Below are 19,846 nucleotides of genomic sequence, written 5' to 3' on the forward strand. Positions count from 1 at the left end.
CCCTAAACCCTAAACCCTAAACCCTAAACCCTAAACCCTAAACCCTAAACCCTAAACCCTAAACCCTAAACCCTAAACCCTAAACCCTAAACCCTAAACCCTAAACCCTAAACCCTAAACCCTAAACCCTAAACCCTAAACCCTAAACCCTAAACCCTAAACCCTAAACCCTAAACCCTAAACCCTAAACCCTAAACCCTAAACCCTAAACCCTAAACCCTAAACCCTAAACCCTAAACCCTAAGCCCTAAACCCTAAACCCTAAACCCTAAAACCCTAAACCCTAAACCCTAAACCCTAAACCCTAAACCCTAAACCCTAAACCCTAAACCCTAAACCCTAAACCCTAGAGCCTAAACCCTAGAGCCTAAACCCTAAACCCTACACCCTAAACCCTACACCCTACACCCTAACCCTTTGAAAAGCCCAACTCAAGGCTCCTAAGTGGCATTTGAGTGTAACACACATGGTGGCAAGAGTTCAACACAGTCTGCCATGTTGTCTTCAACATATTGAGTGCAAGTGTAACTCCTAGAGCTAGGAATCCCATAGGAGCTAGAATAGTGTTCCACTATGTCTTTGGCAAGATCCCATGGCCATGATGGTTTCTAAAGTCAACATATATTGTAATTAGTCCAACCATGTGCTTGGGAGGGGAGCGGCAGTGTTTCAGTCACCTTGTGCACAATATATGGATGCATGGCAACTCCTAGAGCTAGGAATCCCATAGGAGCTAGAATGGCCTTGCAACACAAGTGCTCACATCCACAAGCTTCTCATAAACATTTTTATATTGATTTGATAGTCATGGTGGCTATTGTTGAGATTTAGCAACCTGTATGAAGGTTGTTGCAATAGTCACTATCCTGAGAGTGCATGAAGAGGATAGTCACTTTCCTAGGCAAATTGGTGCCACAATAGTGACTATCTTGCCTGCAGCATAGTCACTATTCTACCAAGGCATCACGCAGGATAGTCACTATTGTACACATGCACCAGCCAAAATAGTGACTATCCTGCCTGTAGCATAGTCACTATTCTACCAGGGCATGACCCAGGATAGTCACTATTGTACACAAGCACCAGCCAAAATAGTGACTATCCTGCCGGTAGCATAGTCACTATTCTACCAGGGCATGACCCAGGATAGTCACTATTGTACATAGGCACCGGCCAAAATAGTGACTATCCTGCCTGTAGCATAGTCACTATTCTACCAGGGCATGACCCAGGATAGTCACTATTGTACACAAGCACCAGCCAAAATAGTGACTATCCTGCCTGTAGCATAGTCACTATACTACCAGGGCATCACCCAGGATAGTCACTATTGTACACAGGCACCAGCCAAAATAGTGACTATCCTTGCCAGTAGCATAGTCACTATTCTACATGGGCAGAGTTCAAGATGGTCAAGATAGCTTCAAGTTTGCCTTCAGCACTTGGACAAATTTTTAATCCTGGTCCCGGGAGAATAGTCACTATCCTGAGCTTGCAAAATAGTCACTATTGTACACAGGCACCAACCAAAATAGTGACTATCCTTGCCAGTAGCATAGTCACTATTCTACATGGGCAGAGTTCAAGATGGTCAAGATAGCTTCAAGTTTGCCTTCAGCACTTGGACAAATTTTTAATCCTGGTCCTGGGAGAATAGTCACTATCCTGAGCGTGCAAAATAGTCACTATTGTACACAGGCACCAACCAAAATAGTGACTATCCTTGCAAGTAGAATAGTCACTATTCTACATGGGCAGAGTTCAAGATGGTCAAGGTAGCTTCAAGTTTGCCTTCAGCACTTGGACAAATTTTGGATCCCGGTCCCGGGAGAATAGTCGCTATCCTGAGCGTGCAAAATCGTCACTATTGTACACAGGCACCAACCAAAATAGTGACTATCCTTGCCAGTAGAATAGTCACTATTCTACATGGGCAGAGTTCAAGATCCTACTTGGCAGCATCAAGTCCACCTTCAGCACTTGGACGAATTTGGATTCCTGGTCCCGGGAGAATAGTCACTATCCTATGGCGTATTAAATAGTCACTATTCTAAGCAAGCACCAGCCAAAATAGTGACTATCCTCGCCTGTAGCATAGTCACTATTCTACCAAGGAATCACCCAAGATAGTGACTATTCTGCCAGCCACCCAACAGGATAGTCACTATTTTCAGCTGCAGTTCGTCACCGGTTACGCTTCCGGAACATCCCAAAAAGCTCCGACACGAACCTCCGAGCGTCGAACACTTGCCAAGGCAATCCTTTGGCAAGACAAACAAGCTTAGTGATCCATGCTACAATACAACCAAGTCCCCTTTGCTCACCACCCTATGGATCTACCTTGGATTGGTTTGCACCAATTACTAGACCCCAACTCCTTGATCACTTGGGGGGACTTTAGCTACATTGTAGCTTTGATCAGAGAGCCATCTTTAGCAAATGGCCAAACAATGACCTTGTATGACACCTTTGGGAACCTTGTGCAGCAAGCGGCTGTGGCAGGAGTGTGGAGCAAGGCCACCTTTGACACTGCCACCCCTCCTTTGAGCAAGGGAGTGGGCAAGGTATTGGCCAAAGCCTACAATGGCATCCTTGATCCTCATGGATGGGATCAACCCCTGGACATCCAGGATCTAGCAATGAAGCAGCCCATGGAGCAGTGTGTGGGGGTTAACCCTGGGAACCTACCATGGCCAGTGGCTGTCTCCCAAGAAGGATACCCATACTTGCTCTTTGGCAAGTGGAGACACAAGTACAAGGAGAGAGTCCATGTGAAGGGAAAGTGGGAATGGGTGGACAAGAGAGATGAGCAAAGGATCAAGATTGGAGTACACAGGCTGGCGTGTTGGCTGGCACATGGGGACCCACCTTCACCAGCACATGAGTGCTGCCATGCTTGCCCCAACAAGCCATGGTGTGTGAGGCCATCTTGCTTGAGTTGGGGGACACACTTGGAGAACAATGCACCCCCTAGGGCCACAAGGAAGAGGAGAAGGTGAGTCATGTTGCACCAGTTTGGCCATCTTTTGATTGCCAGCTCATGGAATCATGGAATCTAGGAGTGCCAAGAGTTTCATTTCAATGTTTGGGGTCCCTAGGCAAAGTCTATAAGAGGCCACGTGTTGTGGAAGCCTTAGCTAGGAGCACCTCTTTCTCAGGATAGTGACTATTCTGGGGTGTCACTATCCTGAGGAAAATCCCAGGATAGTGACTATTTACCTGCATCCCTGAATAGTCACTATTCTGGCCGTCACAGGTCCTCCGGATTTGCCAAGCCCTTGGAGCCCGGCGACGACTCGGGGTGAAGCCTCCTTGTTGAGATGAAGGTGAGCACCTTGTTGTGTTTCTCCCAAGCTTGGCTAGGATAGTGACTATTCTGACCTAGCAAGCAACCTCGTGAGCACTTAGGCGAATTCTCATGCTTCGGGGGCTGGGCAGAATAGTGACTATCCAGGGGTGCCAGAATAGTGACTATTGCATGCCTCACCCTACAATAGTCACTATTGAACATGGCCAGAATAGTGACTATTGGAAGCCAAGCTACTTTAAAGCTATGCAGAGCCTCTCACTTGACTGGCATGGTGTAGGGGGCATGCCTGGAGCTCATTGGGGTCCACAAGGATGCAAAGGGGATGGGGCCAAGGGGGCACACCTCCAATGATTGCCTTACCCATCATGGAAGGCCCATCATGGGTCATTGATCATCATCCTACCATCATGCCTAGCCATGCTTGAAGTATTGTGGGCCTTCCAGAGGCCAAGCCCCCACTTTTATGTCAAGTTGGTGTCACAAGTAGAGTCCTAGAGCCTGAGTAGCACTAGGACAAGGCCTCCCTTGCCCACTTATGGCCATTTCAACTTGGCTAAACCTCACACTCCTGAAATGTAAACCCTAAACCCTAAACCCTAACCCTAAACCCTAAGTATACAGGTACCGTTCTTCTCGACCGGTTCTAGTACCGTTTCCGGTTCCGGTACCGGTTCTCAGTCTCTTGTTGAAAAGATGGCCCATGCCCTTGCCGAGAGTTACATTGCTTTCAGCACTGCAAAGAGCATGGAATCCTACGATGACTTGATTACCACAGCGTTTTGCGGAGAGAAGCCCAAGTGCGACCAGACTCTAAGTCAGAAGGCCGCATTGGAACGTGTGCTGAAGGAAATTAACAACGGTGAGGTCCTTCAAAAAGGAGAGCTGGCGGTCATGTGAAAGCAGCTGTGAGAGAGTGGGCATTTTTTTTACCTTCAATGTACTCCAGACACGATAGCAAGGCGTTACTTTGTTGTTAATTGCTTTTATGAGGCAGTGATGCTCTAGCAAGTGGTGTCCGTCAGTACTTGTACACATGTGTATGACACCTGGGACTTAGAAAATTGATTGCTGTGCAGGAGCAAAAGCATGTGCCCCTGAGAGGGCCAGGTGCGAGGCCTCCGAGGCGAATCTTAAGGCAAACGCACAGGCCAAGGACTCCATTGCAAGTCTCAGGATCAACGACGATGACGCAGCCTTCCTTGGTATTAGGAAGTACAGGCGCTCATCCGTGGATGCGCTCAAGGTGAGCCCGCTGTGTGACCTGGGCTCAGGGCTGTTTGACTTTGACATTGACAATTGTATCCGAGCACACGCATGGCAGGGCCAATCAAAGCTGCAGCATGCAGCATCGACTCATGATTGAACAAACCCTGCAGAAGCTGCATTACCCTTGCATTATTCTCTGTGCAGAGATGGTTTGTCAGCACTACCGTATCAGCAACAGTGTGCACTGTGTCATGATCATGAAAGCAGATGCGTGCATACTCACAGGAGGTGGCGGACATCTATAGCTCCATGTGGGATGCTTCAAGGAGATGCCAGGAACACAGCAGGAGTATGGCTCCAAGGCAGGAGCACGGCGCCCAAAAACTCCAAATTCAAGAAGATCCCGTCCAGAGACTTCGCTCTTCTGGCGGAGGAGAAAGAAAATGAGGTCGAGAAAGAGGCGCTCGTAGCAGATGATGATGATGAGGCGGAAGACGATGAACCCAACGCTGGTGGTGGTGTCTCGACCTAGCTAGCTAGCACTTGCATGGCCATGGTGTAGCAGTACATGTGTACACTACTGTACGTTACAGATGGTGGAACAGGCCGAAAGGACAATCAAGCTAATAACAACGTGAACCGACCATATCTGACTCCACAGGGTACATGCAAGCCTTTCGATTCCATCTCATGCACGAGCAGAATAACCTTAGCCAAATTGACTAGTACCGTACTAAGTGACTTAGATTGACAAAGCTAAAGGTATTGTTGCGCAAAGCATGCACATGCGGCCGAAGCTGACAAGAACCTCAGGTTTATGCATCAATACATGTACAATACCTTGTTTAGTAGGAATGTGCGAGAATGGCAGCATGTCCAGGTCCTGAAAGCTCATTGCATTGATTGCTACACTGCCTATTGTAAACAGAGAATAGCACGCTATTTGCAAATCTGATCTGGCCCGAAGTTGGGCCTGCAGAGCCTAAATTCATGACTGGCCCTATAATGTCCCACACTGGCCTATCTGAGATCTGGTTGAGGCCTATCTTGGTTGGCCCATGCCGCATGGGCTATGCGGCATAGCCTACTAGAATAGTATCCTTGGCCTTTAAAGTGAAAATGGTCCAAAGCAGTCCAGAATATAGGTCAAAAAGCATTTGGCCTACTTTCTGGCCCAAGTACTCCTTTAGGCCTGGGTAGTCCAAGCTTAGGCCAGGCCCAAAACCGGCTCTTATTCCGGGATTCCATGGGGTGGGAACTTTTTCCAGAAGAAGGTAAAGGCGCATTTGCCGTACAACATTGTGGGTGAACACATGGGCTCCAAAACAATCATCTTGGGGCGAAACAGATCTGTCAGTATGCATTGCACCATATAAATGTTGAGCGCATAGGCATGCGATTGGAATGTTTGAACTGGCTTACACAGCATGCTGTCTAAACCGTTTACATTTGGCTCAAACTATCGGCATATTTCACGGTAATCGAGCATGCTCGCTTTGGGTCTGAAACATCGAAACATCCTCTCAAGCAAACACTTGGGTAGCAGCGCATCATATGTGGCAAATTATATGGTGCGCTGCAGAACATTCTGGGGGAGCCACACTTTGTCCATGATTGCTCTCAATAGTACTAGTGAGGCATGCTCAACCTCCTTCCCACGCATTTGCTCATCTAAGAAGATTAGAACAACACTTCATCAGCATATTATAGTTCTGTACTCTTTGACAGACCTGAAACATTTCTTCACTAAAGATGTCTATTATTGCTTTGGCAGAGGTACATTCTCTGGCCTGAAAGACACCAAACATCCTAGATCTCTTCATTGCACTGCTTTGCTCTACATCGAGGCAACCTAGTGTCCCGGCCTATTGATCTTCGCACTTTCTTCTCCCCTCTCAAGCATTGGTGACGTCTTCATAATCAAACCTAATACAAAATCCTTTGCTTGACTCAAGCCAGAGAATGAATTCAAATCTGCCAGGTGCTATGCGGAAATCACAGAGGATTCCTCCGTAAAGGACAGCTCAAAATTGCCAAATCTGTCCGGTTGCTTCAGAGATTAGTATGTGCTTGTTCTTTGCCTTGTTTTTACTTACAAATATGACTTGCAAGACACTACGGAGAGCTGAATTCCGAGGGTGTCGCGCGCTTCAACAGGCACAGTGCAATATGCTTGAGAGTGCGAGTGTTACCCCAAGCCGTTAGGTCTGGATCTTGCACAGAAAACCGTCATGCCATGCACAGATGTGCGCAGCTCCCAGCACACAGCAGATCCCAGCAGGCGCCTCTCGAGTGCTGCAAGACTTCTGCTGGGCACAATCTAGAGGCGAGAGTCGCAGATGGTGGCGTCGCGCGCGAGAATGCCGTAGCCCTGCAGGCACTGGTCGTAGGTGCCCGTGACCTGGTTGAGGCCGGCCAGCGCGCCAGTCAGGCCCACGTTGTTGTCGATGGCCACCCACGTGTCGTTGCTCGACCGGTTGTCGTCGAAGAAGTCCCACGTGCGCGGGTCCTGCGAACATGCCACAACAGACACATGTAAGTCTCGGTCACAGTCACAGTAAAATTAAAATCTCCATGCAAAAAAAGCTTGTAAGCAGGCCCCACTGCAACTCTTTCTAAGAATCCGCTCAAAAGCCGCACAGCAGATGGCCATGCGCAAATGTCTGCTTTTTGATTGAAGCCTAAAGTGACATTCTGCACAGCACTGCAAAAGGAAACCAGCAGTTTTGGGCCAAGAGGACTGACAGAGCGGGAGCGCGTGACAGAGGGCAGGGAGGCAGGAGGTGGGCCGCACCATGACAAGGGCGCCGGTGAGGGTGTGGGGGTTGGGGGTGGGGTTGTACAGCGCTGTGATGGCGCTGCAGTTCTGGGGCGGGCTGGGGCAGGAGGCCCCCCGATCGTACACACGCTGGGGGGACCCCTTCTTCGCGCCCAGGCCTGTCACATAGGAGATGCCATGGTCGCCCAGGATGTAGCGCATCTGCTTGCGCGTCCAGCAGATGTACTTCTGGCTCTTCAGCCCGTCGCTGTACTTCACTGTCTGCGCGCACAGGAGCACGGATGATTATTCGCTGCGCTTTTGAACTCAGGACTGTTTTGCGACAAACATAGTCAGTCAGCATGACCCTCGAAGAACCTCTTATAGGGTGGGCGGCAGAAAGTCAAACTACAGTAAGAGGGATTTGGACGGACCTCAAAGGGCTTGGGGGCGATAGCGGGCGGCTGGATGGCCTGGCCATAGATTACAGACACGAGCGCAGCGTTCATGGTCTGCCCCAACGCCGGGTTGAAACGGTTGTACGCGCGGCCCAGCGGCGTGTAGCTGATGGTGTCCCCAGAGCTGCGCGCACATGCAAAATGTCAGCTGCATCCTTGATAACCACAGTTGACCTGACCAGCAGATGCCAGAACATGCTGGCTATATAATCAGCTCAGTTGCCAAAATATAAATCTCCCCCGCAAGCTTCTCAGCAATGGAGCTCAGCTGAGTTGAGTGTAGATTCTACGTGGGAGGAGGCAGATGAGGGTCACCTGCAGAGCCACTTTTGGAGGTAGGCCTGGGCCTCGCTGTGGAACTGGGGGTTGTCCGTCAGCATGGCCAGCATCACCGTCGTCGGGTATATCATGTTGTCCCAGTCAATCTGCACACAACCCAATACATTGGCTGAGACAACCAGTTTGTGCATGCAGACTTCCAAATAACCCTCTTCTGTATGTGACCTTGAGGTGGCCAATGCGATACCTCACCAAGGACAGAGATTTCTGACACTGTGCTGCCCAACAATCACACAGCAAGGGTTCGCAAACACCCAGTGTCCATTCGGTGGACCTTCACTTGAAATGACCAAGTGCATTTTTTTTTTCAGCAAGCAGGTGCCAAATCAGGCAGCTCACCAGGTAGCGGATGTCGAGCTCGCCCTCGAGGTCCTTGTGGGTGCGGTAGAAGCCGTACGCGTCGCTGAGGTAGTTGGGGTCTCCCGAGGCGCGGAACATCCAGCTGGCGGCCCATGCCATGTCATCGCGCCAGCTGGTGCTGTTGTACCAGTAAACCATGCTGCCGCGGAAGGCCACGTCCGGCTGCTTGCAGGAGGGCTTTATGGGGTTGGTCAGCGTCGCGGTCGGGTCCTGCACCATGCACACACCAGCAGACTCAGCCAGGAACTGTACTTGATTCGCAATGCACTTCTTAGGAGCAAGCCCCCTTGTATGCAGTGGGTACATAAAAGGAACATGCTTCACTGTCATCTCCGATTCACCTGAATAGCTGCCAAGATAGCAGAAACATGCAATGACAACTTAGTACACAGCACTTGGAGTCAAGTGGTGTCAGCAAGGACAGCCCCGGCCAGGCACAAATGGGGCACAGCATCCAAAGTCTGCCAAGGGCAAGATGCTGCGGATTTCTTCTTTTTACATGAATTTGATATTTATTTAGGGTTTTTGGTTTGTTAAATACATACATACACAGGGAGGGGAGGAACACTGACCGGTGGGGCACAGGCGTAGAGGAACTGGTCGCTCCACATGCCTTTCTTGCGGCTGATGGCCGCGTACAGGTCCAGCGCCTCCTTCATCAGCTTGTTGGAGTACTTGGAGTCCGCGTCCTGGAACACCATCGCCGTGGACGCCAGCGCCGCCACTATCTGCCCGCCCAGGTCTGACGTGCCTGCGGGGCCCCACATAAGATTTGTAAACACAAAGCTGCCAGGAGATGACTCACAATTCTGGCCTCTGAAAATTCCCGTCCCTTAAGTTTGAGAATGTTGCAAAAGGTGAGCCTTCACAAAATAGGCCCGCCTGCAATTGCATTGATGCTGCAACAGATCTCAAACCATGAGCAGCAGCAAGGCAAAGAAGGAGAAACACCAGCGCACCGTTCTTGGTGGGAACATAGTACACAGGCCGCTTGTCCTTGAAATTCTCCGGCCGGTCCCACCTGCCGCGGTCCACCGAGTAGTTGCCCACCTGCAGTATCACCACTGCTCAAACCCCAACAATGGCCATTGTCCAGCCGCAGATGCACTATCTTACAAGGCATTGCCTCTTGTGCGCTCAACAGGGTGATAGTGTGCTCAGCAGCAGTAACCCATTCCTCAGCTGTGCAACACATGCAAGACATAGCTCATGTTCCACATCTAGCCATGTCTGCCACATCGCACAGGATTTGTGAAAGACTGTGCTGCAGAACTGCCTGTAGCGAGAAGTTGATATGCACCTGGTAGGCAATGTTGTACTCGGGGTAGCGCTGCCCCGCCTTGGTCTGCTTGGCCAGCGTGCGCAGCAGGTAGTCCGTGCCCCACTTCAGCGTTTGCAGCCCATCAGCCGTCGTGTTTGCCTTTGCGTACCCCTGAAATAAGCCAAACATGAGTGAACATCCTTGCTTGAAAAGCGCGTGTAGAGCACATAAGCACCCAGCTACAGCTTCCTGCTGCGCTGTAATCTTCAAGTGCCCCCTTTTGATAGCAAGGCAATGCGCGATATGGCTCTGAGTGCTACCGCTTGACATGAAGTTCTGCATGATAACAAGCCAGAAGGTTGAAGCATGAGGTCTACAATTGCATAATTTTGCTAAGAGGCCCAGTGCTCTCACATGAGGGAACTCGAGCATGCCCCAGGCCAGCATGGTCATCGAGAAGGCCGTGGGGATGGTCATCTTCAGCGTGCCCGCCTGCCCACCTGAACACAGATTCAATCCAACTGATCAGCAAAACGTTTAGCATGGACACCCTCCTTTTTATAAATGACCAGCATTTACAGGTACTCTTTGAACAGTACTTTGCATCCCCACATGTACTTTGACCTGTCACAAAGCATGCCAGGAGGCCCCTATTGTGAACAACAACCTGGCAGGGCGAGACTTCAAAAGGGCAGCGCAAAGACTTGTCGCAGAGCGCACCGGTCATGAAGCCGCCGGTCATGTTGCCGAAGCCCTGCGCCTTGGGGCCGACCTCCTGCAGGAAGGCTGGGCCGCGCCAGGGGATGCTGTAGTTGCCCGCCAGCGCGCCCACGCGCTCAGCATCGTAGAAGCGGTACGTCATTCCCATGATGCCGCTGTAGTCATACTGCACGCAAGAGGTTAATGAAATTAGCAGTAATGTCACGTGCTGCTCTTGAGATTCTGAAGCGTGCATGAGTAATGGCAAGCTACAGCATGGTCCAACAGCACCGCCGCGCAACCATGCATCACAGGATTTGAGCATGCTGATCAAGGGAAGGCATCAAGCCTCCAAAAAGAAACAGAATATGATCATTAGAATGAATCAGACAGACCCCAGCATATTGAAGAGATGTGCAAAGTGCGCGCACCTGCGTGGGGTAGACGAGCCAGAGGAGGGTGATGGCAGCGATGCCGCAGAGGGAGGAGATGAAGAAGCAAAGCGTGCATGCCCAGCGCAGCGTGGCGCCGCGGCCGATGAAGTTGTAGTGCAGTAGCAGGTACGGGGGGATGGCGGAGTAGATGATCCACACCAGCGATATGGACAGCGTCGTCACCACTGTCGGCCCAGTGAACACCTTAAACATGCCGAAGCCTGCAGTCAAACAGCAGCCCACACACGTCAGTTCCACATGCTGGATAGGTGAAATCTATTAATTGCCCCAGTTTATCAATTTGATTTCTAAAAATTTTCCTCACCCATTCATCCAGGGGGCAGACACAGAGCATTGAATATCTGGCAATGCAAGTGGCCTGATCAAGGCTTATTGTCGGCAAAAGGACTATCAAAGAGGTGGACAAAAGGGATGTATGCGCACCGAGGGAGGCGAGGAGGCCGAGAAAGCAGAGCGTGGGCATCCACAGGTCTCCAATGGAGTTGGCGATCAGCATGCCGCGCCCCTTCAGCGTGGTCTTGAAGGTGATTCCCTTGCCCATGGTCGACCCCACGGCACGCCAGCAGGCCTTCACGAACGTCCACCAGAGGATGTTGTTGGCCACGTTGGCAAACCAGAGCGGCTTGACGTGGTTGAACTTGCGCACGTAGTTGAGCACCATGTATTGCGCCAGGAAGTACACCGTCAGGCCCACTGCGCGGCACACACGACAAGAGTCAGTCCTGGGTACCGAAAGAAGAAACACCCTAGTACTGAAGTGTTCCGTTGAAATTAATCACGCCACCATGCAATGAGTTTGTTTCCAGGATTGCAATCCCATGCTGAAATCAGAAACATCCCTGGTGCACATTGAGTGCCAAGAAGCCATCACTAAACAAAACAAAAGGACACACAATCTTGAGCATCAGCAATGGCAGAATAATGTGTGGCAATGTTTACCGAGCGAGGAAATCAGAGCAGCAAGATGGGGAGGGCACACACCTGCGGCCCACCAGGAGACCACAATGGGAAAGACCCCGGCCCAGATGGTGATCAGCGGGATGGCAATGAACATGGGCGCTGTGATGGCACCCACAACATAGGACCACACTCCAGAGCAGTACATGAGGCGCTGGAAAATGCTGAGGTCCTTCTGGAACAGCGGGCAGTGCTCGTTGGACAGCACGATCTGGAAGTGACCCTGTTGCAGCACAACCACAATGAGCTCCAAATATAATATAATATTTTCCTTGATCATTTTCATAAATTTGCCCTTGGGTGAATGTTTACAATCTCGCTGACTCACCACATCATCTTCCTTCAGCCAGGATTTTCAGCAGCCAGGCCACCTCAGGAGATCTCTCTACTCAAAAAGCAGACTGAAAAAATCCAGTCCTGTGGAACAATGCCAGAAGGATGAGCTTGAACAGGTCCTCCTCTCCACATGGTCTGATAGAGAAGTTTTTAGGGATTTGTCACACTCCTGATACCGTACAATTTGACATTCCTTTGGACAACAGGCACACACCCAAAGTAATTTACGTTACGACGTGCTCTTCTTGGCAAGAACACAAACTTCGCACTGCTCCACACAGGTCCACACTGAAACACCTTGGTAAATTCCAAAACAAAAGCAGGAGCCTGAGCTGGCGCGCACCTTGGCCCAACGGGAGCGCTGCTGGAAGCAGTTCCTGACTTGCTCGGGCGCCTCTCCGACTGCCAGGTACTCCTCCACGTAGCGGCACTTCCACTTGCGCTTGCGCAGCTCCATGCCCAGCGCATAGTCCTCCGTCAGCGTGTACTCCGGCGACCAGCCCGCTTGCTCAAACGCCAGCGAACGAGTCAGGAAATTGGTTCCTGCCAGCAGCGCACACTGAAAATGTCAGCCATCCGGAGTGCATGCAGGAGTAAGCTCATTGCCTAAGAACCGTGCTTCCTCTGAACAATTCCTGTTTTGACACACTCCAACCGCCCAAATGAGCATTTCAACATGGGAGAAGGGGTCAAAGGAACATCTGCTCAGGTCCAAAATGATTCTGATCAAAGTGATATCATCGTTGCCAAAACAAATCTGAGCTTCGCAGTGTAATCGGCCAGCGTGGGAGTGAGGTTGCGCATGCACACCGGTACAGGAGATGAAGCCGAGGGCGTCGTAGCCGTGCTGCGCATACTCCCAGAACTGTATGTTGCCGTGGTTGAAGATGTCCGCGCTGGGGTTCAGGTTGTGGAAGGCCTGCGGCGACAGCACCATGCCCACATCGTCGCCCGCGTCAAACAGCGGCAGCGTCTTCAGGAAGAAGTCCGGGTTGGCCACCTGCGCACAAAAGTGCAACCAGTCAAGCCAAATGTAGCACACTCCTAGCGCTTTTCAGCTTTTTATGGTGTTAATCTGGCATCAGCAGCCATCAAATCTGCTGCTAGGATGAGCACACTGTTCTGCTCAAGCATGCGGACAGTCAAGAATGCGCAGGTGCGTAAAATCTGCGCATAAAAGAGTAGCTTTAATCTCAGCAGGCATGCTGGAGTGAATGGCTGACCTGATCGGCATCGAAGATGCAGGTGATCTCGTTGGCGGGGATGGGTGTGCCCACTGGGTAGATGTGGGACAGGCAGTTGTTCAGATTGGCTGACTTGCCGTTCATTTCGCCGGCCTTCCTCATACGCCCGCTCACATAGATGATCTCAGGCCCCATCTGCTCACACCTGTGTGCACATTCCAATGCCCCCTGTCAGCTGCGCATTCTGACTGCCATGTTGTAGCAGAAGCTCTGATTCCGTGCGTCAAGGCGGGCGCACCATTTACGCTTCTGCGGGTCCTTGCCGTCATCACACAGGTAGATGGTGAGGTCGCAGCCGGCGGGCAGCTTGGCGTTGTAGGCCGCCTGCACCGTGCGCGCAGTGATCTCCATTGGCTCCTTGTAGCACGGCACCAGCACGCGCACATGGTAGCGCCACTTCGTCTGCGCCAGATCAGACCCCGAGAGTGAGTCCAGGCAGGACTTTCAAAATTCTACAATGGATGGCAAAGACGGCCGATCTACTACATGATTGCCAGGACAGGCTGCATTCAACACCCACCACAGGGTGCTGCTGCATGCATGTCGTTACTCAATGGCAAACGCATGCACTTCAGAAGGCAGTGGCTACCTTTGTGATGCCTGGGTTGTCAGGCTCCATCTCCAGCTTCTCATGCACAGGGTCCAAGATGATGTTGAGACCGTACAGAATTGTGGAGGTCGCTCCCAGCATCTCCACAATCAGCACCATCCACCCATACCTGCAACAACCAGCGCAAGGTAATTCAATCTCAGAATTAAGTGATCTAAGCTATCGTTTCACTGATGTCCATGCTGCAGCTCGCTGTGGAAAAATTGGTGCGCCCACTCACAGTCCACAGCATAAGGCAGCATGGGACTGCCGTCGATGTTCTGAAGCCGTCAATGATTTGCGTTGTTAGGGAAGGTAATTTTAATTTCAACACTGCTGGTTGTATCTGATTGTCAGATAGGGGCGGCTCACCAGGTGTACTGGCCGAGGTCGAGGGTCTTGGTGATGCGGACCCACAGGTAGAAGCCCAGCGCCAGCACAAAGATGGACATGAGTGTCATGCCCACCATATTAAACTTCCAGCCGCGCTTGAAGGGCCGCCGCGGCCACTCCCCCTCCCCTTCCAGTCCCTCGCCACTCTCCCCCCGCTCCATCGCCTCCGCTCCCTGGATTCACAGCACATCTCCCTCAGCTGACGAAGCCCATCAACAATTTGCCCTTGGCACAGCAAGAGCAAGCTTGGGCTCAAAGCGTTTACATTGCACCCAAGCAATGTCGGGCGCAGACAATTGCACACAAGTAACAGGCCGGCCAATTGCACGATTCAGTATATATTGCATGAGATATGTCTGGTGCCCACAAAAAAAAGCAGTGCAGGACCCCGTACCTCGGGTGCATTGGCGTTGAAGGGCGGCGGCACATACTCGTCGATCGGCTCCTCTTCCAGCAGCGGCACCTTCTTGCCCTTCAGCTTCGGGTTCATCTCCGCCGCATAGCCGAAGGAGTCGCAGCTCTTTGCGTATCCCCCCTGCCGCTAACAGAAACATTCTCAGTGTCTCGAACAAGGTCCTTGCAACGCCTCCAGATGAAATGCATGACAGTGCTACGGATGCTGCAAGCTGGGAGATACATGCTCCTGCCGTATCCAAAAAATGCTCATCATCAGAACATCCATCACCAGTGCTCAAATAGTCGACTTCTTGGAGCAATTCTTGGACGTGCCCACCTTGCGCTTGCCGCCGCCGCCCCCAAGCAGCGCCTTTTCATCCCCATCCATGTCATCGCCCAGGCCCATGCCTCCAAACGGGTGTATGCTTCCCAGGCCTGCCCCCAGTGACCCATCCTGCTCGTCTGACAGGTAGGAGTCCATGTGCGGGTTGTCATACATTTCCAGAGCCTCCACCAGCCTGCAGCCCAGAGAAAATGGTCTTATTACAGTGGCTGACACAGATCTGCAGCTGGCAGCGTTGCACTGGCTCAGATGTATCAAGACTTAGTGCAATGCGCGCTGCCATATTGTATATGTGACTCAGGGTGCAAGACAGACTGCCTCGCTGAAAACACCGGAATGTGATCCTGAGCGGTGTTAGGGCATCTTGTCATCATTTGTCTGGCATCCAAGCGGTTTTACAGGTGATGGATCGAGCCAAGATGCGTGCAGGAGGTGGGATTCTGTACCTAGCTAGCGATCCTATGCCCTCTCCTTTCTCCTTTCCTGATCCTGCGAAGCTCGGCGCTCGTCTTGTTGGATGCTCCTGCGAATCATGTCCAGAATGAGTTGTCAGCAAGCATCCGGGCGGCTTGCTGTCCTCATTTTGTCACAGCGCCGGTACATGCTCGCGCCTGCAACCTTGCACGCCGGATCGGCCAACTCACCGGATCGTAATCGAAGCCACGCATGCCGCTCTCTTTCTCATCCATAAAGCTGTCCCTCCCACTGAATGAACCTCCCTCACTGTATCCATCGTCCCCAAGCGAGCCGTAGGATGGCTGCTTCCTGTGGTAAGGCTCCCCAGCGCCCTTGCTGGACGAGGGACTGGCCTCGCCAACCATCCTGATGCTTTGTAGAGCTACAAAAGCATATTATGCGCCGCTCACACTACGGGTATACGGCTCACAGAGGTCTAGACCAAGCTACTACAGTCAATTCCGACGCTGCTTGGAGCCCTTCAAAACCTCCTGCTGGTCTCGATGCGCTAAGCACAGATCGCCTTCTACACTATCACAGTCGGAAAGGACGATAGATCACTTGATCTTTGCGATCGGCACTTTTAGGTCTCCCTCAATGTCGATCAAGGAGAGAGTCTGCTCCAAATGTCGCAGTCTCCTACGCCTCCGTAAACGGATCTCGTCATTCCGACGTCAGCATGCTGCGGTCACCGCTTTTCCCGTTTCCCCCAGAATAAGCATAGTGCTAGCAAATGGAATTTTGCGTTTCATTCAAATCTTGCATTGAAAGAATTCAAGCCCCCAGAACGTCTGCCGTTGCGCAGTGCAGTTGCAAGACACCTGCTGGAAACATTGATGATCTGACTCCCGAGTGGAAGCACTTAGACAAGTAAATTCAATTCTATCGCCGTCAGGAGATCATGAACAAGTTCAATCGTCCCCGTGGCAACGCTGTCAAGCAAAGGAAGATAAAACTGCGGAGTACCAAGAAGCGCAGCCACGTGAAAGAGAAGGCTTCTTCGCTAAGGGTCAAAGTAGGAGGACAGAGGACAGGTACGTTGCGGCCTCTCGTGATGGAAACAACCATGTTAGTGAAGATCTGCCAGACGACCCTACGCCGTTGTTTACATCATGACATACTAACACACAGATCGGAGTGCCTACCACTTGTAGAATGGAACACTTCACACGTTGTGAGAAGTATTTGCCGAGAAAAATATTCATCATGCAGGGAAGTCCGAAAGGAGGAGGCAGAAAGCAGAGAGGGCTGCACTCAGGACAGCCATTGCTCAAGGGAAGGTGGACCTGGACATGGCAGACCTCATTCCAGAAGCAGCCCAGGGGCCAGAGGGCCATGCAGCAGCAGCAGAAGTTGAGCAGTAGTTTGGAGTCAATTGCACGGATGTTGTTATAGTGATTCCATTGCCGAAGACTCCCAGTCTATATTACTAGATAGACAACTTACGCCTGCAGCTGCATATCTGTCAGCTGATCATGATTTCCTAGATTCAAGATGGAATGTACGCTGCCGCATGGCTTTTTGAGGCAGTCCTGGACTTCGTGGGACTTTGTGGCTGTAAGTATAATGGCCTGATGCGGAAAATAATGTCGCTTTGACTACATGATGAAACTTTATGCTTTAGCACATCAATCAAACCTGCAATGTGATCCTGCTGTGAGATGTTTGAAATGAGCGATGGCAATGCGTTTCGATTAATCTTTGACTGGCTGGCGTCTATCCTGCCGAGAGCTCCTGAGCCTTGCACCTCTTAATTGTGCACACGTGAAGATGCCAGGTCTACGTTTTTATCCATGTCAGTGACATGTGCGTGCAGCCATGCAATCCAGAGGATCATTCCCCACAGTACTCCCCTCACAATAAGCCAAACTCTTGAAGCGCTTGACTGTTTGTGGAGATGCAGCAAACTTACATCTGGCCAGCTCATGCAACCATACGTGTGGTTGCACCCTGTAAGGCTTACAACAAAAACATCAAATGTCAACCCTATTCAAATAGTATAGCAACAGCAAGTTGCAAGGGCTGGTGTCATTCATAAGAACAGCACACAACCATTGTCCATTGTCAGGCCTCCCAACAACATAAAGCGCCCAAGCTGTTCAAAACACACTATATGTCAATACTATTACATGCTAGTAGCATGTGCCACGACGTGTCGCAATCACATGCTACAATGGCTTCCTTGTCTGTGCTCCCACAGAGGTATGATAACATTCCAAGATAACTGCTCAAGGACTTAAAAGGCTAAAAGTTGCCTAAACAAGAGTGCTCTACACTCCAGCAGCTGGAATCCAGCTGGGTGCGCACTGAAAGCATCAGTAGTACCCCTGAGGTGGCCCGTGGCCGTACTGCGGTGGGGGCATGGCTCCGTGCGGCGGCGCAGGAGGCCCTCGGTGGTATGGTGGCTGCGGAGGGGGCACGCCATAGCCAGAAGGGGGCGCCCCGTAGGATGGAGGGTAGGGCGGGGGCGGGCCACCATAGGATGGAGGTCCTCCATAAGGTGGCAGGGGAGGCGGAGAGGGTCCTGGAGGGTATGAAGGAGAAGGTGCAGGCATTGACGGCGGCGGCCCGTAGCCGCCCGGGGGCGGGCCTGCCGGACCGAGACCGCGCCCGTACTCCATGGGGGGCGGCGGCTGTGGCGGAGGCACAGCGTTACCAGATGGCGTGGCTGCAGCTGGTGCGTCCCGGTACTTCTGCGGGCAAACATCGCCTGACCTTCAGCAATTGTGTGACTGACACCCATCCCTGCTCCATGTAATCGCTGTGTCCCCAGGACATCTTGACAGGCATGCAACTGTACAGACGACTGACAACCTGGCCAGCGCACATGCAGCCCAGCGGAATCTGTAAATACCTACCAAAAAAAACACAATTCTAGAAGTAGCCAAAATTTGCGGCCAGGTGGGAAGGTCAAACCTGAGCACGCCAGCCAGCGGTGTGGATGGGCGTCTTCGAGGCAGACACCTTCATTGTGCCAGAGCCCAAGGACTCGCCGTCCAGAGACATCGCCGTCTGGGCAGCCTGCAGCGTGTTGAACTCCACCCACGCAAAGCGTCCGCTCTTGCGCACTGCATTCACCTGCTCACACATGTCTTTGAAGCCTTCCCTTCGTTGAAACCTCGTGTAAGCACTTCATTGTGTTGACAAACTGTGTATCTTTGGATGGCCCTGCGTGACCTTCTGATATTAAGCTGCATGAAATGAGAGGTGAAACTCAGACATGAGGTGAGCAGTAAGGTATCAGCGATCGGAAATGCCCACCTCTCCTATGTTGGAGAAGTAATCGGAGATGCTCTCCTCTGAGAGCTCGTCAAAGGGCAGGCCGCCAATGTGAATGGTGCGCTGCACTCTGTCAGGGTCATTGGAGCGCACAACGCCCGGGCCGGAGCCCCCGCGCGCCATGTTGACCCGGATCTGCCGCTCAAAAACCATCATGCCGTCCAGCATCATCGCCGTCTGAGACTGCACCGACATGAACACAACCGTCCTTATGGCCTTCCTGCTATATAAGCACATTGTTTAGTGCATGGGGACTCCTTTGCTGCAGCCACAGTCTTGAGGGAGGGCGCCAGGAAAAACACAAGAACAATGCTTGTGCAGTGCTGGAGAACAGTAAAACAAGGAAGCCGAGAGCAATGACAGTGGCGGACCTCTTCTGGTGTTGTAAACTCAATGAAGGCGTATCGAGTATCATAGCTCGGGTCGCCTGCAATCCTGATCTGTGTTACCTGCACCAGTTGCAGCAATTGTAAGGTTCTAGACAGACGCCTACCGCTTGTTACTCACGGCAAACGCCACCCATACAGCAAATTTGGTCCATTCCGCATTCGCACCACAAGTGCAATGGAATTCGCGCTTCCAGATCTCTGTCATACAAACGATCGTGAAGCTCACCGTTCCACAGTGGCCGAACAGGGCCATGAGTGCATTTTCGTCGACTTCCTTTCCGACATTACCCACATAAATGGTACGATCTGACTGTTGCATTGTCTACTGGTATGTTGCCGGCCTCTATCCAAGCACTGATCTTGACGTCAACAAGGGTACATCTTTAATTATAGAGCAAAAGGCAGCCCCAACAATCAATCTAAAGGGACAGGTGTTCCCTTTTTATAGATCTATAAGACAAGATCGTAGGGAGAGGATTATTTTGTATATATGACAATTTTACATGTGGGTGTTGAGGAACTTTCAGGGGCTGCGAGGGTGCAACACATTGCTCAAAGTTGAAAATTCAAATATTGTCCAGCTCTCATAATTTGCGCCACAACCTCCTGCGGGACCAG

At 51.5% G+C, this 19,846-nt stretch overlaps 4 protein-coding genes across 4 annotated transcripts; 2 read left to right on the plus strand and 2 right to left on the minus strand.

Moving 5' to 3' along the window:
- Positions 1–4,054: 4,054 nt before the first annotated feature.
- Positions 4,055–5,048, plus strand: COCSUDRAFT_63676 (hypothetical protein; the record flags this gene model as incomplete). The annotated part of the gene is made up of 3 exons (XM_005647011.1): positions 4,055–4,169; positions 4,387–4,553; positions 4,950–5,048. 3 exons carry the CDS (start codon positions 4,055–4,057, stop codon positions 5,046–5,048), a joined length of 381 nt encoding a protein of 126 aa, XP_005647068.1.
- An 895-nt stretch (positions 5,049–5,943) lies between these two features.
- Positions 5,944–15,925, minus strand: COCSUDRAFT_66267 (Six-hairpin glycosidase; the record flags this gene model as incomplete). Its single annotated transcript, XM_005647012.1, has 23 exons — positions 5,944–7,025; positions 7,311–7,556; positions 7,709–7,856; positions 8,048–8,157; positions 8,411–8,641; positions 9,004–9,182; positions 9,391–9,481; positions 9,732–9,863; positions 10,107–10,192; positions 10,413–10,578; positions 10,823–11,046; positions 11,270–11,539; positions 11,828–12,026; positions 12,483–12,682; positions 12,950–13,139; positions 13,363–13,528; positions 13,622–13,785; positions 13,973–14,102; positions 14,345–14,538; positions 14,760–14,900; positions 15,099–15,279; positions 15,551–15,627; positions 15,749–15,925. 23 exons carry the CDS (start codon positions 15,923–15,925, stop codon positions 6,837–6,839), a joined length of 3,891 nt encoding a protein of 1,296 aa, XP_005647069.1. The 3' UTR covers positions 5,944–6,836.
- Positions 15,926–16,298: 373 nt separating this feature from the next.
- On the plus strand, positions 16,299–17,132 carry COCSUDRAFT_66268 (hypothetical protein). Its single transcript, XM_005647013.1, has 2 exons — positions 16,299–16,594; positions 16,773–17,132. Exons 1-2 carry the CDS (start codon positions 16,462–16,464, stop codon positions 16,922–16,924), a joined length of 285 nt encoding a protein of 94 aa, XP_005647070.1. The 5' UTR covers positions 16,299–16,461; the 3' UTR covers positions 16,925–17,132.
- A 321-nt stretch (positions 17,133–17,453) lies between these two features.
- COCSUDRAFT_66269 (hypothetical protein) lies at positions 17,454–19,841 on the minus strand. The gene is made up of 5 exons (XM_005647014.1): positions 19,455–19,841; positions 19,211–19,288; positions 18,822–19,022; positions 18,477–18,638; positions 17,454–18,253 (listed from the first exon to the last, which is right to left on the minus strand). Exons 1-5 carry the CDS (start codon positions 19,545–19,547, stop codon positions 17,876–17,878), a joined length of 912 nt encoding a protein of 303 aa, XP_005647071.1. The 5' UTR covers positions 19,548–19,841; the 3' UTR covers positions 17,454–17,875.
- Positions 19,842–19,846: the final 5 nt, after the last annotated feature.

Source organism: Coccomyxa subellipsoidea, assembly GCF_000258705.1.
Source record: "Coccomyxa subellipsoidea C-169, whole genome shotgun sequence".
Lineage (NCBI taxonomy): Eukaryota > Viridiplantae > Chlorophyta > Trebouxiophyceae > Coccomyxaceae > Coccomyxa > Coccomyxa subellipsoidea.